Genomic DNA, 26,738 nt, shown 5'->3' on the forward strand with positions numbered 1-26,738 from the left:
TCGGACGACTTTGGAGGGGTTTTACTTAGACGTGACCTAAGGTATACGTATGCAAATATTTCCCTGCTTATTAATTCTAATTTATCTCTCATTGTTTTACAAGGGTAAGGAGTAATAAGTCCGATAGGGGGTTAGAACAACAAGTGCCAAAAGTAGTAATTTCTGTCTGGCAGGAGCCACTAGATTTGTTGACTTCGTGATGATCTCTAATACTTGGGAGGTTCCGAGCTAGAGGGGATGATTGAATTTCTATCATAATGTTCGCCAGGTCATTGCCCGATATACGACGTCGGGGAGTAATTGGGGGAGGCTGGGGTTGACTGGAACAAGTATCAGCAAAAGTAATTACCTTTTTTGGACTATACTTGTTTAAACTATGCTTTTTTGCCGAACAATCTAGACATTATGGTGGTAAGTAGTCCTGGGAATTTAAAGGTGCCTTCAAGAAGAAGGACAACTATTTCGTATGAAAGGAAACATGTGAACTTTTGAAACGCAAAACAAAAGCAGTCTAACCACATAAGGCAAAAATGACGGAACTGCCGTGACCTTTTTAATACTAGGGCCTATATGTTTACTATAAACTTATGGCATCAATATGAAGGTAAGAGGGTTTGAGGGGCTGAAAGTTGGAGTTGCCCCCACACCTAATTTTGAAGAAGGTATTCTCCCCTCCCACAACTTTTATAAATTGACGGTAGCGGTTAAAAGGGCGGGCCTGGAAAGCTTTAATTGTCATTTTAAAAGGTAATAGAAGAAAGTGGTAGAAGTCTCAAGCATATGTAATATCCCCTTCCTTACTCGGTTCTCGCCTCAGACTTATAGTTTAAAATAATCTAATGAAAGTTGGATGTGCTATAATATGATGGAGTACGCCACCGACAGTTATTACGTTTAATGCTTATCCATGCAATGATTCTCGGGGGGGGGGGAGTTTTCCCCTTCTACTTTTTGTGAAAAAATAAACTTCGTTGTTTTAAAACAGATGAGTTTTTTCCTCTATCTGGGACCTCAAATACACAATTTAAAAGATTCAAGAATTTTAACTGGTTTTAGCTCCCTATACTCCCACGACAAGGAGCTTCATTCCTCTACATCATTGTCCACTAGGAATAAAATGTAGTATATACCCTGTCCCTTAGAAAACCACTAAAAGAAAATATTTTGGAGCAAATTGAACTAGAAAGCTATTTAAAGCTATTTGTATTTAAAAGTGACTTTTTGGTAACTCTGAAAGCTTTTGAGGTGCTTTATTGAAGGAGTCAAGAGTTTTCCTAAGATTCGAATTGGGACTGTGGAAGGTGTTCTAGTTTCAATCTCAATCACATGTTTCCTCTAACCATTAGATTTATTCACTATCCTCTTTGGCTCAACTTATACTGATTATAATGTACATATATATCACCTTTATTCATTCGTAATTTTGAATCTTCTGAACTTTAAATAAGTTAAAGTAAGTGGCTCGTGTTAGATAATGTCAATTAATATAAATTATTAATAAAGTTAAGATTTGTACAAAGTAGAGATTGAAACATGGTGTGACTTAAACATAAATTAGGTCAAGAAATACTACAGCTCTATCCAATATTTAGAGAAGAGGGGGGAATGGAATTAGGGACTTGAACGAACCTTCTCAACTCTCTGATTTTAGCTAAGGATTCATTCCTGAAAGTTTCATTTATCGAGCTCAACGAATTTAAGACTTGGCTAAAAGCCACCTTTCCACATCTTCACTAAGGGTTTTAGCTTGCATAGGAACGGATTGCAAGTTTTGTGTCTGAACAAGGATGAGGTAAACAAGAAGACTTCCAATGATTTTGTAGAGATCAACCGTTAATGGAGCTGGGTCTGACGACCTTGCATAGTGTGCCTAGTTTGAAACGTGGTTTTTGCTGGTAATATGTGTTGGTTTTGGATAGGCAGGTTTATATCTTACTTGTTTTGGTAGAAATGGCTTCATTTAAAAATAGATGTTGTATTTACTATTTTTTTAAAAATGAGTCACTTGACTCGCTAGTTGGTAAAATTAAATATAAAATTGTGTAAATATGGCAGCAAGACTGAGAGTAGCGAATTTATTTTGAATCGCCTGTGGTTTGTTTTCAAGGTTAAATGGTGGAAGTATGACAATCATTTCATTGGTCAATCCCTGAGATTGTGTCTTGGTTATATCTATATGTTTGTTTGCCCCTTTACAGGGAAACCAAATATCAGCAAAGGTAGCTTTGTACACTATATCACTGTTTTTGCAGGTGATGTCATCAAAGCAGGGGATTTCGGTGTCGAATATATTCCGAAAACTAAAGATCGAAGAAATGTTAAAAGCAAAGGATCACCTAATGAAGGAGCGCTTGTCAATAGTAACCTTTATCTTTCATTTTTATCGATAGGCCTATATACCAGATCCTGTGACATTGGGGGGAGTTGGAGGGGAAAACCGGAATTTTTTGGAAAACGTGAAAATTGGGGTATTTTCATCTTACGAATAGATGATCGGATCTTAATGTAATTTGATTTCTAGAAGGAATTCATGTCTCAGAGCTCTTATTTCAAATCCCGACCAGATCTTTTGACATTGGGGGGAGTTGGAGGGGGAAATCTTGGAAAAAGACTTGGAGTGGAGGAATCGGGATGAAGCTTGGTGGATAGAATAAACAAATGTCCTTGATATGTGATTGACAGAATCGTACTGGATTCGCTCTCTTTGAGGGAGTTGGGGGGAAGGGTTCAGCGATTTGGCGAGTTTGGTGCTTCTGGACTTGCTAGGACGATGAAAATTGGTAGGGGTGTCAGGGAGCTGCACAATTTGACTTGATAAAGTCGTTTTCCCAGATTCGACCATCTGGGGGGCTAAAGGGAGAGGAAAAATCAGAAAGAATTAGGTATTTATAACTTACCAGTGGGTGATTGGATCTTAATGAATTTTGATATTTAGAAGGGCATCGTGACTCAGAGCTCTTGTTTTAAATCCTGACCGGCATTAAGCCTCTTATTTTCCTTTTTAAATCAATCTATTGATTCATAGAATTTTGTTAGAGCTCATACCATATGATCTCTTGGCTCTTAGCTCTTCTCGCCTCGTCACAAGTGCCATATGAGCTTTTAGCTCTTGTTCAATGTTGTTCTGTACTTAAGTTGAACAAACTTGCTTTAATTTTTTTTTTTCTGATTGTTAATCAAATCATTCTGGAAAATCTAGCATCCCTCAAGGTGGTTTTAGGCACCATCCCCTATCCCCTCTCTATACCCATGAATACTTTTCATAACAGGTGATTGAAGATTCTTGTATTATTCTTATTAAACGGTTATTGCGTTTCAGAAGTAATTCTTAAGGAGTTAGGACAAAAAGTCCAAAGTTTAGCATAAAAAACAAGGTCTTGTGGAGGGGGCAGCCTCTTTTAGACATAATAATTTATGTCCGTTTAAATTTGATATTGTTCCTTACTTTCAGTTGAAGAATGTTTTTTTTTTTAATTTAATTCCAGATTGCTTTAAAATAACAACGGGAAATCTGGCTTCCCCATCCATGAAAATTACCTTAAATTTCTTTTACCCATGGAAAAATTCCACCTTGGAAAGTAATTTTCACATAATGATACTCACCTCCTCAGGGAAATTCCCCAAAATTCCTCCATTCTAGCTGAAAAAATTTCTTAGGATACTTTCATTTGAAAAGGACTGTAATTTCTAATTATTTTAAAATCATCCAACTACCCTCCCCCCCTCGATGGAAAGGCTTCCTAACAAAAAGGCAGCTACAGGGTATTTTCTGGGCTTTTCTTAGGGAGGGGGGGGGAGAGGTACAAAAGAAACTTTAAAAACACAACAAAAATGAAAAATATATCTCTACTCCCTTATGATTTCTGGGAATATTTTTGGTTTACACTGTTATTACGAAAGTAAAGAATAACACTAAGCCTCAAAATGAGCAGAACTTGTTCCATACAGGAGGAGGACTGTCCCTTCCTCATCTACACCTGTATCTCATGGTTGCAGAAACTTCTGAGAGTGCTCATTGGATCAGAAATTGGGAGTTCTAGTCCTTTTTCTAAGTCCAGAAGGTTTGGGGACTAAACAGCCATGTGGGGGGGATATTTTACAGGAGAGGGGGGTTCACGGTGGGGTATTTTCCAGGGGAGGGGTATTTTCAGTTCAGGAGCAGGGTCTTTTACAGGGTGTTAACACAAGCCATGGAAAAAGAACATGCAAAGATAAAAAAAACAAACTGATAATATGTTAAGATGCATCAAAAAAGGCTTGTTCATGCTGTTAATAACTAGAAAGGACAGAAACGTCTAACAATAAGAAAAAAAGGGATGGCAACAAATCAAGAAATGGAGAGAAGGTGAAAATCAGAATTGTTTGTCATTAAAACTAAAAGTAAATAAAATCCAACCTGCACTAGGCTGGACTCTTATTACCTGGATGGGGTTAGAGTAGCTTAAACACGTTTGGTTTGCTTTTTATGTGTGGGAGGGGAGTGTGTTCAATTGTTTTTGATTTTCTTTATTATTCCTAGTTTTCTCATCTCTTCTTGCATTGTTCTTGTTGTTGAATTCTTCTTGTTTTATATTGCTTTTCTTTTTATTTTCTGTTGTTGTACTAATATAAACGAATAAATAAATCTTTTCACAGGCACAGCAAAAACTGAATATGCAAATCAAGCTTAAAACGAACAATGATATCTTACTATTTGTAGCACAAATGAAACTTCAAACAAACCGAAATTAAATAAACAATCATAGCAAACAAACTTACAACATGGACTAACATAAATGAACTAAAAAATCTTAAATGAATAAAGCTTTTGTTAAATATGGGAATAAAGATTGAAATGAACGAAAACCACTAGAAACAAGAATATGGGTACTGCCTCCCTCCCTAACTGTAAAAGTCTAAAACTTCCTACATTATTGGCGCTTTAATGAAAATGAATTTTATTTCAAATTTTTTCTTACATATTTACTACAACATTGAAAATAAAAGTGAAATTACAGTAACATTAAATTTTGAAATGAGGGGCCTTTCAGCAGCTGACATCATTATATGTCAAATATTTAGTTTAATCTTATTTCTTCCCAAGACTGCTCATGACCAATTTGTTTTCTACAAACAAGAATTTAGCTACTGCCTCCTTCTCTAACTGTAAAAATCTAAAGTCTACTGCATCATTGATGCTTCACTGAAAGCAAATTATATTACAAACATTCTTTTTTCGAGTTATCAGTTACAGCATTGAAATGAAAATAAAATTATTCTAGTTTTACTCATTCTTTTTTATTTATTATAAAAGTAATTTCACTTTTTTAATTTTATTTACTTAAATAGAATTAAACTTTTAGCCTCCCTATGGCATATTAAATGCATTCAATACCTTGTGGCAATTGAATGTTTCTCCTTGTACTATAAAATATTACTTTCAGATGCCTAATGGTACAGAAATTGTAGCCCACTATAGCACTGCTGCTGTGTATAGTTTCAACAGATAACAAACTGGACATGATTTATGAAATCTGGATCCATCTGGGGTTTTAGCCTGTTGGTAAAATAGGTTTCAACTATGACTTATGTATTCTTTAATAGACATTTCTGGTTTGGCTTGGAAAACGCTCAGAGTGGAGGGATTGGGATGAAACCTGGTGGGAAAAATAAGCACAAGTCTTAGATACATGATTGACATAACCAGAACAGATCCGTTCTCTTTGGGGGAGATAGGGGGAGGTCAGTTAATTCTTAAAAATTAGAAAAAATGAGGTATTTTTAACTTACAAAGGAGTGATTGGATCTAAATGAAATTTGATGTTTGGAAGACATTATTTTAAAGCCTGACCTGATCTGGTGAAATTGTTGGGGGGTAGCCTAAAATCTTGGAAAACACTTAGAGCGGAGGGATCAGGATGAAACTTGGTGGGAAAAATAAGCAGAAGTCCTAGATACATGACTGACATAACTGGAACGAATCTGTTCTGTCTGGAGGAGTTGAGGGGGGTGGTGGTGGGTTAATTCTGAAAATTCGAAAAATTGAGGTATTTTTAACTTACAAAGGAGTGATTGGATTTTAATGAAATTTGAAGTTTGGAAGGATATCGTGTCTCAGAGCTCTTATTGTAAATTCTAACTGGATCTGGTGAAATTGGGGGGAGTTGGTTGGGGGTAGCCTAAAATCTTGGGAAACTCTTAGAGTGGAGGGATCAGGATGAAACTTGGTGGTAAAAATAATCATAAGTCCTAGATACATGATTGACATAATTAGAATGGATCTGCTATCTTTGGGGGAGTTGGGGGGAGGAGGGTTAATTCTGAAAAATTTAAAAATGAGGTATTTTTCAAGGAGGCACACTCGTGCCTCTATAAAGAGGCGACCCACGACAATGTTAAGCGATCTTTGGTTCCAGTGGTCGCAGAGGGATGGGGAGGGATGCATTTTGTAGCCCTAGCTCCAACTAAGAAACCTGCCAAATTTCATCCCCCTCCAACTTTTCCTTCACAGGGAAAATCTGGCCGAAAGTTTCGACCCGTCAACCCCAGCCCCCCTTTAACGTTGTCCGATCAGGCTGAAATTCACAAGTTAAGGTCCCCTAGGGCCCAGGAGCTCATCCGCGAAATTTCAGCTCGATCCGATAACTCCTTCCCTGTTTTCCAGAAACCACGCATAGACACTTAAATTTCATTTTCTTTTTTTTCCTAGACGCCTACAGGTCACAGCCGACATCGGATCTGGGTGTACGAAGACTCATTCGATGCGGAATTCTCCGAGTAATTTTCCTGGAAAGTTTCGTAGGAAAATCTAAATCCCCCGAAAGTTTCGACCCAAGAACCCCCCCCCCCCTTTAACGTTGTCCGATCGGGCTGAAATTCACAAGTTAAGGTCCCCTACGGCCCAGGAGCTTATCCGCGAAATTTCAGCTTGATCCGATAACTCCTTCCCTGTTTTCCAGAAACCACGCATTAGCTACTTAATTAACGCATTTCTCTCCATAAGAGCCCATGTTAATTTGAAATTTTTAAAAGTTATTTAGAAGTTATATTTACACACATGCAAGTGATTAGCTCAGTCAGTAGAGCGTGGGACTTTTAATCCTCTGGTCAAGGGTTCAAGTCCCTTACGGGCGGTTTTTTTTAACAACATCAAAATAAAAGTGTATAATTTTGATAACACCTGGACAGCTTATCAATTGAGAGATAACAGAATATTAGCTTCTTATGAGCAAAAGAAACATTTCGGTCATTCTATCTATTTTTTTTCTGCCGCCCCCCAAACCCCCAGCTTTTAAAGACTCTTTTGTACAGGTTTTTTGTTTTTTTTGCTAACCCCCCGATCTTGGCTTCGGAAAGGCCCTCTTTTAATTAACAAAAAATTGAAATGAATGAATAATGGAATAACTACGAAAAATGTTAAACACAAGAGGACAGGAGAACCATTGCGCCGAAACTAGTAATTAGTAACAATGAAGTCCCCCCACAAAAAAAACCTGTACAAAAAAGTCTTTAAAAGCTGGAGGTTTGGGGGGCGGTAGCCCCCCAACTGCCTCTTCTAATTCCTGTACGTTTTAAGGTTCGACTTTGGGACGCAGCCTCTTTAACTCTTTAAGAAAACGAAGTTTTTTTCATATTATAACTTACAAGGGAGAGATTGGATCTTAATGAAATTTGATGTTTGGAAGGATATTGTGGAACCTAAAATCTGGGAAAATGCTTAGAGTGGAGGGATTGAGATGAAACTTGGTAGAAAAATAAGCACAAGTCCTAGATACAGGAGTGACATAATCAGAATGGATCTGCTCTCTTTGGGGGAGTTGGGGGAGGGTTAATCCTAAGAAAATAGAAAAAATGAAGTATTTTTAACTTAAAAAAGAGTGATTGTATCTTAATGAAATTTCATATTTAGAAGGACCTCAAAACTCAGATCTCTTATTTTTAAATCCCAACCAGATCCAGTGTTATTAGGGGGGGATCTTGGTAAACGCTTAAAGCAGAGAGATCAGGATGAAACTTGGTGGAAAGAATAAGCACAAGTCCAAGATAGGTGACTGACATAACCAGACCAGATCCACTCTCTTTGGTGGAGTTGGGGTGGGGAGGGGAGTAATTTTGAAAAAATAGAAAAAATGAGGTATTTGTAACTTACAAATGGGTGATCAGATCTTAATGAAATTTTATATCTAGAAGGATCTTGTGTTTTAAAGCTCTAATTTTAAATCCTGACCAGATCCGGTGACATTGATGGGAGTTGAAGGGGGAAACCAGAATTCTTGGAAAACTTGAAAAAACGAGGTACCTTAAAAAACGTTGATTGGATCTTAATGAACTTTGATATTTAGAAGGACCCCATGACTCTTTTAAATCCCAACCAGCATTAAGCTTCTGATTTTCTTAGATTCTTAGAATTTTGCTAGAGCTCATACCCTATGAGTTCTTGGCTCTTCTGACCTTGTCACAAGTGCCATAAGAGCTCTTAGCTCTTATTTATATTTGTAAACAGCATAAAATGAAGGCATAAAGTGGTATTTTCACTTTATTGGTAAGTCAATTATATGAACTGTGATATATTTGCCGTACCATTTGTTAATCAAGTACAAGTACCAATTTTTTCTTACTAATAACCTTTGATTAGTAACACCGTTTTAAAATTCTGGTTAGCCTACTATGGGCTGTTATCAACCCTTTCTGGGCTAAAAATTTAATTTCCCCCAAAGTTATAATTGAATCATGAATGAGCGTAGAAAAGACATGAAATGGTATATAGTCTTTTGTCCTAGCTGAATAAAGTTGCCAATTCAAAATTTACCACTAGGCTAAATTAATTTATTGAATTCTTCTTATGGTTTGGCCTATATTTAGTTTGATCCTGCAATCAAAAACTATTTCCACAGCATGCGAGAGGGTTTTCATTTTTCACAAAGCAAAACATATTGATTTTCACTCAACTACCTTTCCCATTTCCACGAAAAATCACATGCACTCATTTTGAAATTTATATTTTCTTTAGTAGTTTTTGCAATGAAAGGCGATGGCGCTATATTCCATCATAATTCTTCTTATAATCATACTTGCAACTTCATTTTCATCATAAAACATGTTGAATTCAAACACAAATTATGACTTAAAAGGATTTATTCAGGGGGTTGCCTCAAAGTTATTCTGAGAGGTTAGCATATCGTCTATATTTTGCTAAAGAACTAAGTAACCTGAATTCTAGTGTGAGAATGGCTATAAGTAGGCCTATTAACCGGTTCTGTAAGAATTTAACCAAGCTTTTGTATAAGCCAAAACATTTTCATAAATTCTATGCTACTAGCCTAAGATAAGCATCTACCGTTAAGTCCTTTTTGAAGGGCTTCTTGAAATTTTGGAAAATATCTTAGTTTGGTGAAGGCAATAGTCATCCCAATTCATAAGAAAGGTAGCAAAACATCAGCAGCAAACTATAGACCTATCAGCCTTACCTGTGTGGCATGCAAGGTCATGGAGAGAATTTAGAACAAACGTATCATTAACCATCTTGAGGCTAACTCACTCATCAGCAGTAGCCAGTATGGTTTTCGTTCTAAGAGATCAGTGGATACAAAACCTTCTTGAGTCTTACAGTCTTGTAACTGACCTACTAGAAAAAGGAGTACCAGTGGATATAATCCTGCTGGATATACCCAAAGCTTTCGACAAGGTTTGTCACCGCTACCTCATTCACAGGCTATGCACCCTGTCTCATAGTCCAAATGTGATCAGTTGGATTGAGGATTTTCTGAGGGACAGAACGCAGCAAGTGAAAGTGACCAATGGACCAAACAGTCACGCACTCTGATGAAGTCAAAGTCACCAGCGGGGTCCCACAGGGCAGTGTCCTGGGCCCTACCCTGTTAAATATATATGTAAATGAGCTAGCCCTTATCACCAGTAGCAAAACCACTCTCTATGCGGATGATTCAAAACTCATAGGTCCTGCAAATACCCCTTCTACCCGCCAATCCCTCCAAACTGATCTCAACCACATGTGCTCCTGGGTCAAAAGATGGTTGCTGGAATTCAACGCTGAAAAATGCAAGGTCATACACTTTGGACACAGCAACCCCCAGCAACAATACCTAATGACCCAAATCCCTCGAAGTCACCACATACTGGAGCATGTTCAGGAAGAGAGAGACCTTGGAGTTATTGTAGACTCCCAGTTAAAATTCAGCTCCCACTCACAGAAGATCTCAGCCAATGCTAGCAGAGCCCTAGGTATCATTAAACACAGCATTACCAGCAGAAGTAGACATGTAAACATCAAGCTCTACAAAGGACTGGTAAGACCGTGTTTGGAGATGGGGACCATCCTGGCCACCCCTCGATTCAAAAACGATAAGGTAGTGCTTTAGCAAATCCAACGAAGGGCCACTAAGCTGATTGCCGGTATGGAAAACAAGCCCTACAATGAACGGCTGAAGGAATTCAACCTCCCCTCTTTAGTCTACAGGCGGAAACGTGGGGATGTGATCCAGGCACATAAACTCCTATTTACCAATCAAGAAAATGAGCTCCTGGAGATTGACCCCTCCCACATAACACGGGGACACCCAAAACAAATCCGCAAACTTCATGCAAGGACTGGACCAAGATACAGCTTCTTCTCGAACCGGATTGTGAACCTCTGGAACAACCTCAAAGAGAACACTGTTTCTGCTGAATCAACAGATGTATTCAAACGCCGTCTGGATGCTGAGTGGAGCGACAAACCATGGAGATTTGACTGGGATTCACCAGAATCTTCCACCAGAATCTAATCAATCACGTATGCAACTGTCATCACAAGGAGTGATTCAACAGGATCAAAAACCCTTATTTTACTCCAAGCTGTGATTTAAGGTAATTTAAGGTAATACGACTTTAGGATTGAATAATAGGGCCAAAATACACCATGGGAAGGAGATGTCAAGGTGCTGGGCCTATCAATAAAGTTTCAGTGGTTGAATGATTCTAAAGGAATTATGTAAATAAAATGGATATACTAGCTTGCTACTTATTCAGTAAAATTATAAAATAGAGGCTTTCCATACTGAATGAGATAGTCTATGCTGGACTAGAATGGTCAAAAATTAACTATAGGCAGAGAAAAAGCAACTGGTAACTGAAAATTCAGGTAAAATATTGTTTTGTCAAAATTTCAATAGATGTTCAAAATTTCAAAATTTCAATAGTCACAATTTCAATCAGATTTGTTTGGTGAAAAGAGGGGTAGTCGTGGGGGGGGGCTAGCTGACTCCATCACTGTTGACTTTTAAATCGGAAATAGAACTTCCAGTTTTCAACCAAATGAGCCTCCTCTGAGGTTTATGCAGCCATACCTTCCATAAAAACCTTAAATGCTCCCTAAGCATAACTTACAACCCTTGCCCCCAGGCCCTGGGGGTTCGTTTCAACACCACAAGCCTTGTTATACGATATTTGGACAATTTTAAATAAAATGAATATCTCAACATTTCTATTAGGTGCATTTCGGGACAATGCGACGTGTTTATGTGTATGGGGGGGGGGGGTAGATGCCCTCCGATCACTTTGACTTTTAAAAAGGCACTATAGCTTCTGATTACCAATCTAATGATCCTCCTCCGATGTGTATATGACCACATTTTCTATAAAAACCTTACATACCCCCAAAGCATAATTTATAATCCTTGCTCTGAGGGCGTTGGGGGTTTTCAGCCTCAAAGACATAATTTCTGGGTCTTTCAACTATGTTGAACAAAATGGCTATATCAAAATTTTAATCGGAAGTGTTTCGGGGAATGATTGACTTGGGGAGGGGGCATTTGCCCTCCTATCACTCTCGACTATTAAAAGGAGCACTAACCCTCTCAATTTTCAATTGAGTGAGTCGTTTGTGAAGTTCACACGATAGCGCTATCTGTAAAAACCTTATATGTCCCCAGGGCATGATTTACAACCCTTGCCCTGAGGACTATGGGGGTTGTCATTCCCAAAGACAATTCCCGGACCTTTTAACTACGTTGAAAAAAATGGCTGTATCAAATTTTGATAGGATATGCTTGGGGAAATGGTGGGCGTGGGAGGGGGGCTAGTAGCCCCTCAATCACTTTCGACATTAGAATGGGCACTAGCCTTTCAATTTCCAATCGAATGTCTAAGACAAAAAAAAAAAAAAAAATTGTGCCAACATTGTTCTTTACTTAGGCAGTGCTATTGTGCTACCTATGATAAGATTTTCACTGGTAGATAATAAGTGAGTCATAATGTAATTTATATTGATTAAACTTTAGCCAAAAGCTCGATAACAAGCCGGCTATTGTTGTAATATATTGAAGGTTTAAATTTTCATATAGTATAGTATATCTTGGTCTACCTATTGGTTGTTGGACGATTACTTCAAAAGTAGATGACTTAGCTTGCAAAGCTCACGATATGCTTATGTCTTCGAAAGTTTTGTACTGTCGGCGAGTTCGAACCCTGCTGTTTTCGGTGATGGTTAAGCCAACTGTGTTAGTGGTCTCTCCATTTGCGCCTCCCAAATTTCTCTTGCGCCTGCCTCTCTGGAAGCATAACTGAGTGATTAGTAGCCAATATAACAACTCCTACCCGTGCACTGTTGTGCAGAAAAGACTAGAGTAAGAGTCTAGTGGGAATCGAATTGTGGGATGCTGTGCGATAATAGTGTTTATTTGTTGTTTTGTGTGTGGCTTATTTGTTTAGTTTTTTGTGCGTTATTTGTTTAGTTTTTTACATGTTGCTCCTATAGTGACGATTTGTTTTTTAGTGGAAAATAGAATAAACTTATTCATTAATATCACGATTGCCTTTGTATTTACTCGATATTTGCCTTTGCATTTTACCTGCCTTTGCATTTACTCGATCTTCTTTTTTTCACTGAGAAGCAGGCTATCAATGGAACTTGGGCCCACCATATTTTACATGTTTGTCTGATATTCTTGCCAACTAGATCCTAATTGTATTTCTAAGGGTTCTGATTTTGTTTAACTGACCAGGGACGACGCCTCATCACTGTTGAACCCTCATAACACAATTTTGAATTGTATTTTGTTGGGTTGTATTGCAACAACCTTTGTTGAGTGTACGAGGAGAAAACTTAGGGGACTGAAGTAAACAGCTAACGATCTAGTCGGCTCGTACCTTCGCGAAGACTCTTCATACTAAGGATTGTCCTGTATGATAGAACATTTAAGAAATATTTGTGAAAATAAGTGAAGATTGAGGCACTTAGACAAAAAAAGTAGTTAGTTAAGGTGGGATTTCCATGAAACCTACTAGAGTTTTTAGCTTTTTACATTAATTATTCACTCTCAAATTAGGCTTTTGGAAATGTAGTTTTAGAAAAAGAAAAATTCTTTTTAAGCTCAACAACTAACGAACTAGTCGGCTCGTATCTTCGCCAAGACTCTTCATACTAAGGATCTTCCTATATGATAGGACATTTGAGAAATATTTGTGAAAATAAGTAAAGATTGAGGCACTTAGACCGAAAAAAGTAGTTGGTTAAGGTGGGGATTTTATCGAACATACAAGAGTTTTTACCTATTTACATTAATTGTTTGCTCTCAAATAAAATTAGGCTTTTGGAAATGTAGTTTTAGTGGCGAACTTGGCATTTAAAACTTTCTACTGTTTCATCAAGAATATTAAATTTCAGTTTCTTTCCCCAGAAAGTGTTGTTTCTATGCAGCAGAAATCCAAGACTGGGCTAAGAGTGCCATCGCAGATTTCTGCCATAGCTTCGAATGTGTCAGTAATGCCAGAAGCAGAGAAAGAATATCTGAAGCAAATCAAAAAAGAAGAAAAAGCTCTTGATGCTGACGATGATGTATATTCAGAGACTAGTGACAGGATGGTGAAGGCACAGAGAGAGCCACCTGTTGCTAGAAAGGCTGTGCAAAAGGAGACATTTCCAAATGTTTACGATGCGTCAGCTGATTGGACCAGTACCTTAGTTGGGGGTAGTAGCCTGCTGATTCCTAAAAATGCTAAAATAAATACTTACAAAGTAGGTATTTTTTTTTATTATGAAATTGTTTTTTTTTATCAAAAGAAATAATAGCTTGGCTATTAATGCGTACAATTGGGTGAAATAATTTTTAAAAAATGAACAATTTTTAAAGTATGGTGTCAGATAGGCTAGACTGAATTCATGCTTGCCTCTTCATGTCTTTCTTTCCAATGTGTTTGCAACATGAACTTTTCTAGCCGCAAGATGGGAAACAATTTTGTTATGAACTAGTTTGGGGGAAATTACCCCAACTGTCAAAAAGCACTTCTTCTTGAAATTTTCGTGCATTTTGAAGGAATCCTGGTTAAAAAATAGAACATTGTTGAACCTGTCAATGCATTGTCTTGGGGGTCAGACATGAACACATGCAGACGGGCCTTTGCATGGTCAGAAGGGAAGGGGTCAGCTGAGATAACTATTTATAGAGTAAATTGTTTGACATGGGTATAGTTTTTCTTCTCCCTCGAAAATAAAATCCATTTCAAGCACAAAATTGTGTAACTTTTGAGGTTAGCACATACAATTTTAGCCAAAACATATTCCCAAGCTATGTTTTTCTTAGGCCAAACCCTCCCTTCCACCCCCAAAATAGGTTTGCGGATGTCCACGGAGTGAAACTCATAATTTGACTTCTTACATTTAAGTTTGTTTAAAGAGTGATATTGACGAATAAAACCGGTACAAAAAGGAATGTGTTGCCTTAATAGGTTTCTATTTTCATTGATAATGAGGAGTTTCTATGCATAAAACCCCCCTTAGGTACGTTTTTGATCACTCTCCCCCCAACTCTTTGTAGTAATCTGTAACAACAGGTTAATACAAATAATATGGTTTCTAAAAGTTGGATTGATGCAGGTTAACACAAGCATAAAAATTAAACTCTTAAAAGATTAAAACTCTTTAAAGCCCATAAAATAGTAAACTATTAATAGCCTCCTCAACTGTAAATTAAGCATAACGATTTTTTGGATATGGAGGCAATGGACCTTGGAGACAATGGCCTTGAGCTCAAATATAGACACTTTGTCTAAACAGCAGAACTTTATATAGCTCAAAAACTGATGGTAAAAAATAGGCTTTGCCTAGGACCGTACAAAGGGAGAGGGATGTAGGGACTCCCTATTCTCTTGAGAAAAGAAGGAAATAGAATTATATACTCCTAGGTTTCCTAGTTTAGACTAAAAATTTGTCTTGTAGTCAAGTGAATTATTTGATGTTGCAAGAGTTTGATATTTTGTATACTCCTCTAAAGAGTTCCTGTTTCAGTCTGTCAATTTGACTCTTCAAACCATCTTGTCTCATGGTTCAATCTATACTGGGTAACCAACTCCAACCCTACTTACGATCCTGAAGGGAAAGAAGAATGTAAAAGGGTATTATAACAAGAAATATGACGATAAGCGCGCTTGACGTGTTGGGCTGGTAATCCCTTGTCCGAGGGGCACGGGTTTGATTTCTGGCGTCGCCTGTTATTTATTTTGGAATGGGAGTAAGTGGCGTGACTCTGTAAGCTCAGCCTGAGTCGATACCGCTCTAAACGAGTACCTGGAGAAATCTGGGGAAGGTAAGTAGGAAGGGTGTGTGAAAGCACAGGATGGATGGCCCCCTGCCCCCCATTGCACTTCCTGGGTGAAGGGCCGTGAAATGGAGATCAGCACAGCCGGTTTGGACCTCAAGGGTCTAGTGCCGTCATACTTACTTTGTTTATAGTATGACAGTAAGTAAATATGTAGAAATAATAAGTTTCATTAGAACCAGTTAGCTTGTTACAAATTAAAAACTTAACAGAAAAACCACTGCTTAAATACTGGTTATATATTTTATGGTTACTAGTATGTATTCATCATACATAGATAAGGATAGGGAGAGATGAACCCATTTCACAGATTAGAAACGAAAAATATTCTAGCTTATGTTGCCAAGGGGCAGTTCTGTAATTCATCATATATACAAAGAGGGCTTCAGTCTTAGGTGGCTGAGAGCAGAGATAATTTGCAGTAATATTAAGAATAGTAGCAACAATAGTAGTGGCATATTGGCTTCTGTACCTGAATACTGTGGCGAGATCGAGAATGTACCCTCCTACCCCTGACCTTCCGAAAAATTGTAAAATAGTCTTATGAAATGTAATTTTCCCCGATTTTTATGCCATCGAAAAAAGTGCCTCTCACTTCCTACCTGACCTGCATGTACCTATGGGTAGTTAACATACTTCAAATACAAAATTTAGAATATCCATTAATATGTGATTTTAAATCTATATGCTAGTCTGGCACTTCTTGTGATAATTCTTTTCGGAACGAACTCGAAATGAATTACATAGGAATTAAACAAAGACAAATAAATAGAATAAATTTTAGGACTTAAATCTATAAGTGATAAATATATGCGGCATTTACCCGGCCCCACAGCCAATATATCTTCTTTGAGTGATAAATAGAAAAATTTACAGAAGCAAAAAAGCGGCATTTTCCCACGGGTCCGAAAGTGCTGCCGTGATTTTCGCTGGGTTTATCATTTGTTATTATGGACTTGGGATTGAGGCAGAGAAATGTTATCAGATTTACCTCTTAAACTTTAAAAGTTATGTCATTGCTAAAGAAATTGGAGCTTATCCTTTGTTCCTTTCTAAGTGGTGACGTTAGAAAGTTGGCCTACGAAAAAAAAAAAATCAACTTTTGAACTAAGACAGATAGAATTCTGTTTTCGACGGCAATCGATAGCTCTTGATGAGCTGATCAAAGTATATGTCATCCATTTTTGAAACAAAGACTCCTTCATGAGATATACTAGTTTGAAAGTTTCAAGGGGTTGACAACTTCAATAGTAGGGTACACACTGAAACCAAAATAGGCCGATACCAATTGTGAGACAAGAAGAGGAGTTATAAGTATCAGTCGGCTGTTAGACCATAATCATCTTCGGCAATAAGGGGTTTGCAGCTTTGGCTAGTTAGTGTACCTAGTATTTCTTTCCGGTGTATTTAATAGTGAGACCAATTTAATTCCAGTGGTAAGACATGCAGGGGACTTGTAAGTAATAATAGTCGGTTAGGCTACAATCATCTTCAGTGAAGAGGTGTTTGTAACTTTTGCTAGTTGTGTAGCCTACCCATACTCACTGCAACCTAGAATTAAGTGTTTACGCAACGGGTACAAACGATAAGGTAAAACAATGAAATAGTTTCGTAATAATTAGTGTCACCTATGGTATTTTAATCCTGAAAAGTTACGGATATCTTTATAATACTAACTAGATTATATAAGATTACATGAAAAAACTAGTTTTTTTAACTGAAAGTAAGGAGCGACATTAAAACTTAAAACGAACAGAAATTACTCCGTATATGAAATTGGGTCGTCCCCTCCGCAATCCCTCGCTCTTTACGCTAAAGCTTTTAATTGTATTAAAAAGCAGAATTGTGGCAAAGTCAAACTTTAGCGTAAAGAGCGAGGGATTACGGAGGGGACAACCCATTTCATATACGGAGTAATTTCTGTTCGTTTTAAGTTTTAATGTCGCTCCTTACTTTTAGTTAAAAAAACTAGTTTTTTTATGTAATTTCTGAACGTTTTTGCATTAATGCATGTTTGATTTTGGCTCTCCACACATAAATTATTAAAATGAAACTTGCATATTAATTCCTTTTTTGGCTAAATGGCTTTCTCTTAGTTTTGATCAGACGATTTTGAGAAATAAGGGATGGGAAAGGAGGCCTAGTTGCCATGCAATTTTTCGGTTACATGAAAAGGCAACTATACATTTTTATTATGGCACTTGGTATTAACCAAGTGACATATAGCAGTCGCCAATTCTGTCGGTCTGTCTGTCGGTCTGTCGGTCCCGGTTTTGCTACTCTAGGCACTTCCAGGTAAGCTAGGACGATGAAATTTGGCAAGCGTATCAGGGACCGGACCAGATTAAATTAGAAATAGTCGTTTTCCCGATTTGACCATCTGGGGGGGAGTGGGAGCCCGGTTAATTCGCAAAAAATAGAAAAAATGAAGTATTTTTAACTTATCAGCGGGTGATTGGATCTTAATGAAATTTGATGTTTGGAATGATATTGTGTCTCAGAGCTCTTATTTTAAATACCGACCGGATCTGATGACATTGGGGGGAGTTGGAGGGGGAAAACCTAAAGTCCCGGGTTTTCTACTTTAGGCACTTCCAGGTAAGCTAGGACGATGAAATTTGGCAAGCGTATCAGGGACCGGACCAGATTAAATTAGAAATAGTCGTTTTCCCGATTTGACCATCTGGGGGGGGGGAGTGGGGGCCGGTTAATTCGGAAAAAATAGAAAAAATGAAGTATTTTTAACTTATGAGCGGGTGATTGGATCTTAATGAAATTTGATGTTTGGAATGATATTGTGTCTCAGAGCTCTTATTTTAAATCCGACTGGGTCTGATGACATTGGGGGGAGTTGGAGGGGGGAAAACCTAAAATCTTGGAAAACACTTAGAGTGGAGGGATCGGGATGAAACTTGATGGGAAAAATAAGCGCAAGTCCCAGATACATGACTGATATAATCGGAACTGATTTGCTCTCTTTGGGGTAGTTGGGGGGGGGGGGGTGATTCTTAAAAATTAGAAAAATGAGGTATTTTCAACTTACGAACGGGTGATCGGATCTCAATGAAATTTGATGTTTAGAAGCATATCGTGTCTTAGAGCTCTTACTTTAAATCCCGACCGGATCTGGTGATGGGGGCGGGGAGTTGGGAGGGGGAAACCTAAAACTTGGAATACACTTAGAGTGGAGGGATCGGGATGAAACATGGTGGGAAAAATAAACACAAGTCCTAGATAGATGATTGACATAAACGGAACGGATCCGCTCTCTTTTGGGTAGTTGGGGGGGGGTATTTCTGAAAAAAGAGGTATTTTTAACTTACGAACGGTTTTCCATGATTTTAGGTTCCCCCACCCCAACTTCCCCCAATGTCACCAGATCTGGTCAGGATTTAAAATAAGAGCTTTGAGACACGATATCCTTCTAAATATCAAATTTCATTGAGATCCGATCACCCGTTCATAAGTTAAAAATACTTCATTTTTTCTAATTTTTCAGAATTAACCCCTCCCCCAACTACCCCAAAGAGCGCGGATCCGTTCCAGTTATGTCAATCATGTATCTAGGACTTTTGCTTATTTTTCCCAACAAGTTTCATCCCGATCCCTCCACTCTAAGTGTTTTCCAAGTTTTAGGTTTCCCCCTCCCAACTCCCCCCCCCCAATGTCACCAGATCTGCTCGGGTTTAAAATAAGAGCTCTGAGACACGATATCCTTCTAAATATCAAATTTAATTGAGATCCGATCACCCTATCTGATCGGATCTCATCTGCTTAGCTTTATTTTTTTTACTACTTTATCTGCTTAGGAGTGGCATTTTTAGCTCAGTTCTTAGGTGGGACACTTCAAGCTTCTCTCACGATTTTTGGAGTTGTTGGTGGCCCTCTGTTCGGCCTTTTCACGTTAGGCTTGTTTTCCACAACAGCCGAATCGGTCGTAAGTATTTTATAGCATATTTGACGAAAAAACGCAGGGTCATGCCCCCCCAACAAAAAAAAAAGAAAACTACATACAGAACCAATTAAAAGTATCAATTAATTAATTAGGATAAAGCAACTAAGACAAGGAAAAAAACACTAATACACGCATAATCATTATAAAACATTCGTCTGGTGGGCCATTTCCACGCGAATAAGCCAGGCCAGATTCCTAATCTTAATAAAGCACCCTTTCTCCGACAGACTTTCCACCCACAACTCTTCCCCCTCATCCACTACAAAAACTTCATTTCTCAAATCACACTTCCTGTGAAAATGCGATCAATTTCCTTCCAGTCTCTACACATCGGACAACTGTAAAGACCACTGCTCATACCAACTCTTCCCAAATATCACCGTTTTTCCATCTATTGAGTATCAGATAAGTGTCCTCTCGTCTTCTTTGTTGAATACTCAGGCTTCATTGGTGTAGTCTTGTCGTGTGAGTCCCAGATCTTGGGCAGTGGCATTCCTCGGCATGGGGAATCCCAGAGAACTACCGGATACGATTTTAGTAGGGTTTATTTTCAGTATAATTTTCTGCTTAGCTATAACTGCACATAGACATCTTTGTCCCAGCCATTTCCCGTTGTGAAAGTCGGGAGTATTATTGGGTTATATCGAAGTGTACTGGTGAATGTTGGGGAATTCAACGAAACAAAGATTTTTCTGACGGCTATAGGCTATAGACTATAGACTATAGCCTATATCATTGCTCTACAGGTTTTTTTGTCTATCTGAATAAGTTTGGGATAGCCTAACTGGCACCCCCAAACTTTTAACGGTAGTAGCATGTTTTCTACAACCGCTGAATAGGCTGTAACTATTTGATATTACTTCTATCAACTGAATCGTGAATAGAATACCAGCAACTCATTTATTGATTGAGCTGCTCACTTACCAAGTCAATTAAACTTATAAGATAATTACAGAGACGTTCCTTTACTCTAGGCATGTTTTCTACAACTACTGACTCGGTCACATTATATGTTTTTGCTATCAAATGAATCACGTTGTATTTTATTAATTGAGCTGCTGACTTCTCAAGTGAATTAACCTCATAAAACAACAATGGAGGAAAGTTACAAAGAAGACAGACTGCTGATTTTGATTGTATAAATCGTTTGGGAGAAAAATATTCAGGAGTATTTTTGTGTTTGCTTGTGTATTTGAGCGGGGGCTATTCGTTTAAGTGCGAGCATTATTTTTTTTTTCTCCTCCAAATTGCTTTTGTAATTCTTTGCAGAATATTGTTTTGTCATTCCTAAGGTAGTAATGCTTATTTTTAAGAAATTATATTGTAAACATGAAGATACTTAAGGGCTTTGCATCCACAATTTCAGAAAAAGAAAATAAATAGTGTTTAAGTTTTTCTTATGGAGTACTCAATTATTCTTAAACCAACCTAAGTTCTCAATCACTCTCAGAAAATTATGTGGTTGGGAATTATCGAAGGCTTTGTTTTTTTATATTCGTTGATGCATCTTAGACATTGAAGAGACATAGCACAGACGCTAAATATGGTCACTGGTTAATTGAATGTCTACTCTTTGATATTTAATGTTTGACCCTTATTCAAATTGCCAAATCAGGAACATTTCTATGGGTATTTGTTCCTTTCATATTAACCTGTTTACTTTCATATTAAAGTATATTCTAGATATATAGGCTACACTCGGTAACATTTGTTTATCTCTGTTCATGTTGGAATTATTTTAGTAAAATAATTCCCTAGTATTATCAGCGATAACGGATAAATAATCAGGAGAGTGGGTAGGGTGTAGCTATAGGGCCCAGACCTTTCTTTGGGATTTATATGACAACCCGAAAGTTTTAGTGATGTGGTAGGACAAAATCCAATTTTGTAGAGACATATTGAGGGGTAAGGGGTAGTATGACGCCGAAACGCTTAAATAAACTCTAAAAATATGGACCAAAAAGTAAAAAAGAAGTCGAAAATAGGGCTTTTCCTTATTCTTGGCCAAAGGGAAACTTCCCATCCCCCTTCTCCTCAGCAAAAGAAGAAGGAATGGGGTATTGTATCCTTGTGGCTTTTTATTTAAGGTAGAGTTCCCAAAATAAGGTTTATTTAAAAAAAAATGGTCAAACAGATTCTCTTGATCATATTCTAAACTCGACTCTTCAACGCTAACTCTTCAAAAAAAAAAATTTCATAAATGATAAATACTGACGACTAATTTCCATAATTAGCATCCATTGTTCGTATATCTGTTTCCCAAAGACACAATCAAAGCTTGACTACATGTTTTTATTTTGTCTGCTGTTCTGCTATTCAGTTACTTACTCACGCTCTTCTTTTTCGAGCGAGGAAAGATATTTAAAGATATCAGGAATATATTTTAATATTTCCATACCTTAGAATTCCATCTATGAGTAAAGGTAAAAATTGATGGAAGGCTGTATACAAAAATTTCTTTCGCAGGCATGGTTGTGAGGCGTAAAACCATTATGAAGAACTTTTAGTCGAACTTAGGGCAGTTTTATTGTGCAAGTGAGTCCTCAGAGGGACACCATTTAATTCCAAAATTTTGGCATTGGCATATCACAGTCCTAGCCTCATACAACACATCTCGTGGTTAGTCACCCTTTTTTGACATACCTTGTCTATTAAAGACTAGGATACTCAGATCGTGGTTGTTTTGACGCTATCGCACTATGGAAGCGTATTATATAGTACGCAATGTTATTCTGATATTCTATTAGGCAGAATGTAAAGATTGGATATCGAGCGAAGGTAAGATAAAGGATTGGACTTAACAGTCTCTACAGGTGGTGGTGACTTCCTTTTCGAGGTCCCTCAGCCAGGAAGTGCAATGGGGAGGGGGTCGTCCCGTGCTTTTGCACACCCTTTCTGTTTACCTTCCCCAGATTTTCGCAGGCCCCCATTTGGATTGTTGACTGAGTCTAAGTTCTTTAATAGTCAACAACAACAACAAAACTTGAAAAAACTATCTAATCAATGACACATAGTAGGTTTACTCGTGTGGTGGGTTATAAACTCAACACTCAACAAAAAAAATAAAAAAATAATGCCATTAAATTCGAAATAAACAAATAAACAAAATGAGGAACCTCCACCCCAGAATTCAACTTAAATTAATAGCTACTAATTAAATGATTCTTTAAACTAACTGTATTGTTAATGAGGGATTTATTGAAATATGTAAAACTACGAAATCCATTCCAATTACGTATAATGACATGCATTGGTGGAAAACGATTCAATATATTTCTCTCAAACAACTATTTTTGAATACCACAAACATCCATGAACAAGAAGACTTGGTAAAGAATAAAAAACTGTTGTTGTAAATATGGTACCTTGCGGTGGTTGTAAATATGGTACCTTACGGCGGTAGAAGCCTCAAAGATGTAGAAGGGGGTACAATCGACAATGAATCAACGTGAAATGGTAGTGAAGAATACAAAAATATTCAGCTGGCCCTTTTTCCTAGAAAGGGTCTTAAGAGGTACAGAATAATTCAGGTAAAATAAAAACAAATCTATTCAGGTCCAAGAAACACAAAAAGAAACAGATTCAAGTGACTAAGACAAAAACACGTAGTCCCAAGATACATTGTTTAAGAAGTGACTTCATGATCTTCAATTTAAGTATTTTAGTTCCATATTTCTCGTAATAAGTTTCGACAAAAATGTTGACAATAGTTTTCTCCTGCAGCAGTCTTTTTTCTCAAATCCTGCAGTTGATAAGAAAACAATAGGCTATGTTAATGATAAGCCCAAAATAACCTGACATTTTTCGTTTAATTTAAGAGATTAGGAGAATATTGCAAAAGTCTTGCAGTTTTTCGGGAAGGGGTTGGAACTCTGGCCAGTAATCCTCTTCCTCTGTGCCTTTTTATGGCACTTGGTATTAACCAAGTGACATATAGCGATCGCAAATTATGTCGGTCTGTCGGTCTGTCTGTCTGTCGGTCCCGGTTTTGCTACTTTAGGCACTTCCAGGTAAGCTAGGACGATGAAATTTGGCAAGCGTATCAGGGACCGGACCAGATTAAATTAGAAATAGTCGTTTTTCCCGATTTGACCATCTGGGGGGGGGGGAGTGGGGGGCCGGTTAATTCGGAGAAAAATAGAAAAAATGAAGTATTTTTAACTTATGAGCAGGTGATGGGATCCTAATGAAATTTGATGTTTGGAATGATATTGTGTCTCAAAGCTCTTATTTTAAATCCCGACCGGATCTGATCACATTGGGGGGAGTTGGAGGGAGAAAACCTAAAATCTTGGAAAATACTTAGAGTGGAGGATTATACTCCATAATAGAGAGGCTCCGAACACCCAGCATTGTATATTAAGCTCTGAATTGACATTTTTTTCTAACGTGACCAGATTCGTCCTGCGCCCTGCGCCCTTTTCATTGAATTTTTCTTCCCCCATGACATATTTCTCCAAGGAAAGATCCTCCCACATAGCCCCTTCCCCTCAACCCTACCCCCAAAACCAAAAAAATCCCCCTGAAAACGTCTGTACACTTCCCAATAACTATTATTATATGTAAACACTGGTCGAAGTTTGTAACTTGCAGCCCCTCCCCAGGTACTGTGGGGGAGTAAGTCATCCCCAAAGATATAGTTATTATGGTTTTCGACTATGCTGAACAAAATGGCTATCTCAAAATTTTGATCCGTTGACTTTGGGAAAAAAATGAGCGTGGGAGGGGGCCTAGATGCCCTCCAATTTTTTTGGTCACTTAAAAAGGGCACAAGAACTTTTTATTTCCGTTAGAATGAGCCCTCTTGCGACATTCTAGGACCACTTGCTCGATACGATGACCCCCTGGAAAAAAAACAAACAAATAAACACGCATCCGTGATTTGTCTTCTGGCAAAAAATACAAAACTCCACATTTTTGTAGATAGGAGCTTGAAACTTCTAGAGTAGGGTTCTCTGATACGTTGAATCAGAGGGTGTCATTTTCGTTAAGATCCTACGACTTTTAGGGGGTGTTTCCCCCTATTTTCCTAAATAAGGCAAATTTTCTCAGGCTCGTAACTTTTGATGGGTATGACTAAACTTGATGAAACTTATATATTTAAAATCAGCATTAAAATGCGATTCTTTTGATGTAGCTATTGATATCAATATACAATATTTTAGAGTTTTGGTTACTATTGTGCCGGATCGCTCCTTACTACAGTTCGTTACCACGAACTGTTTGATATTATTCCAAGTTTTCATCCGTCACGATGTCTACGATTGAAAAGGATAAAGTTCAACTGGCTGCAAAGTTAATTTAGTCCCTTCTTTCAATATTCTTTTGTTATTGTTGTTTTTTCAACGCTGAGGAATAGGCTTTGATCATGTGATTACTGATCGCGCTCTTCTTTGAACATAACGTTTTAAAAGCTTCGATAGGCTGACAACTTCAGCGTTTAACCGATAGCAAAGCAACAAATCCGAAGTGTTGCTCTCGCAACACTTTATTCGGCGAAGCCGGAGAAAGGCTACCGCAATACTTCCCGTTGCTCAGGCAACGTAGGTCTAATTAGAGCTTCAGAACACAGACAGGAATTAATTTTTATTCTATTATCAGACTTACGAAGAAGTCAACATTCCAGCTACAGCTTCTGAGCCCGAAGATGACAAACGGAAAGCAATCATGTCTCTTGATCAAGTAAGCATTAATCGGTCCCTACTCTGTCTTTCTCTTTTTTCTTCGCTCTCTCTCTCTCTCTCTGAACATATGTATGTTTCCTCTCCCTCTGTATCTTCCTCTCTCCCCCGTCTCTCTCTTTGCTTCTTTCTCTACCATTCATGAAGGGTTGAATGTGTTGCCTGGAACACTTGGTGAACCTAACTTTTCTCACAGTTCTACTCAAAGGTACCCACCCAGAGTTTTTTTTTTAATACTTTACTGACCTATCTTTTGATTCTCTATTCAAGGCGTATACAAAACAAGACTTGTTTTCACTTTTTGCCCATTTCGGTCTTGTTATCTAATATCCTGGGTATGTAGTCTAGTACACCTTGTTTTCGCCTCTAATAATTAATTCAGTATATTTTTAATTCACATTTATTTTTCTTTAGTTTCGCTTTATTCCAGAGCGGATTTCGCTTATCCGCTTTTTTCATTTTTTAATTGAAAATTAGGTAAATGGCTTTTGCTGGTTCTTAAATTCTAAATATAATTGAATCTGTTTACTTTTTCTCAAGCATTAATCATCAGAAATTCTTTAAATGAAATCCCTAGTCTCCAGTATCTTACGTCAATATGCACCTATAATTACTTTAGCCTATAATTATAATTAATTATATTTAATTTTGGTTTCTTTTTCATATTACACCTGTTACTTTTCTTTTAAATGTTATTCATTCTGCTTTTTTTTTCTAATTGCTGTTTTTTTTCAATTTTGAAAATTTTTCAGATAGGTGAGTTATGATTTTGTTTTACTAAACGTCATTTAGTGACGTTTTTATTGTCACTGTTGCCAAATGTCGACACCCATAACTGGCTGTGAATTGGAATATTCTCAAACACAAATTAAAAAAAAATGTCCGAAAAATAAATTCAGTTTTGAATTTAATAAATTTTTAACAAAAACTTTTAAACTGATGTTGAAATTTTATATTTATAAATTTCCCATAGTATATCAATGCAATTAGTGACATATTTTTGTCTGCCAACATCGGTAAAATACTTTAGATTTGCATCTATTGTTGTTTTCTTTTTAATTTTAATCTTCTACAACGTAGAGACTATAACGGATTTAAAAAAAAATATATATTTAAGATTCGATAAGGTATGCTAGTTCTCTGAAATATATATCCTAACACTAGGTGTTGAACTGGTGCTTCGCGCCACCCCAACACCTAGTTGGTGGGGGCGCTTTGCACCCTCACCAACTTTTCCTTTTTCCCTTGTTTTCTTTTTTTTTCTTTTTCAGTTTTTAGTTTTTTTTATTAGTTTTTAGTTTTTCTTTCTTTTTAGTTTTTTTTTTTTGTAGTTTTTACCTTTTTTTTCTTTTTTAGTTTTTAGTTTTTTACTTTTTTTTTAGTTTTTAGTATTTTCTTTTTATTTCTTTTTTGTAGTTTTTACATTTTTTAGTTTATGAAAAATTCAGACGTCATATGCGGACTTATAATGACGTCACTCGACAGACAGACAGACAACTTATTTTTATATATATAGATTTCTCATAGTAT

General features: G+C 37.3%; 1 protein-coding gene and 1 long non-coding RNA gene across 5 annotated transcripts in view; one reads left to right on the forward strand and one right to left on the reverse strand.

The window, feature by feature from the left end:
• Window positions 1-9,109, reverse strand: part of LOC136042498 (uncharacterized) — a 38,675-nt gene extending 29,566 nt beyond the window's left edge. Inside the window, exon 1 of the long non-coding RNA XR_010621336.1 lies at window positions 8,932-9,109. This is a non-coding gene — a long non-coding RNA (uncharacterized LOC136042498). The remainder of the gene's footprint in view (window positions 1-8,931) is intronic.
• The window catches only part of LOC136042496 (uncharacterized), a 177,733-nt gene that overhangs the window by 95,296 nt on the left and 55,699 nt on the right, over window positions 1-26,738 (forward strand). For all 4 annotated transcript variants that reach the window (XM_065727459.1, XM_065727461.1, XM_065727460.1 and 1 more), the window contains exons 9-11: window positions 2,253-2,360; window positions 13,656-13,993; window positions 25,129-25,209. In XM_065727459.1, coding sequence (XP_065583531.1) covers window positions 2,253-2,360; window positions 13,656-13,993; window positions 25,129-25,209 — 527 coding nt within the window. The remainder of the gene's footprint in view (window positions 1-2,252; window positions 2,361-13,655; window positions 13,994-25,128; window positions 25,210-26,738) is intronic.

This window comes from Artemia franciscana, unplaced genomic scaffold (assembly GCF_032884065.1).
Source record: "Artemia franciscana unplaced genomic scaffold, ASM3288406v1 Scaffold_1375, whole genome shotgun sequence".
Lineage (NCBI taxonomy): Eukaryota > Metazoa > Arthropoda > Branchiopoda > Anostraca > Artemiidae > Artemia > Artemia franciscana.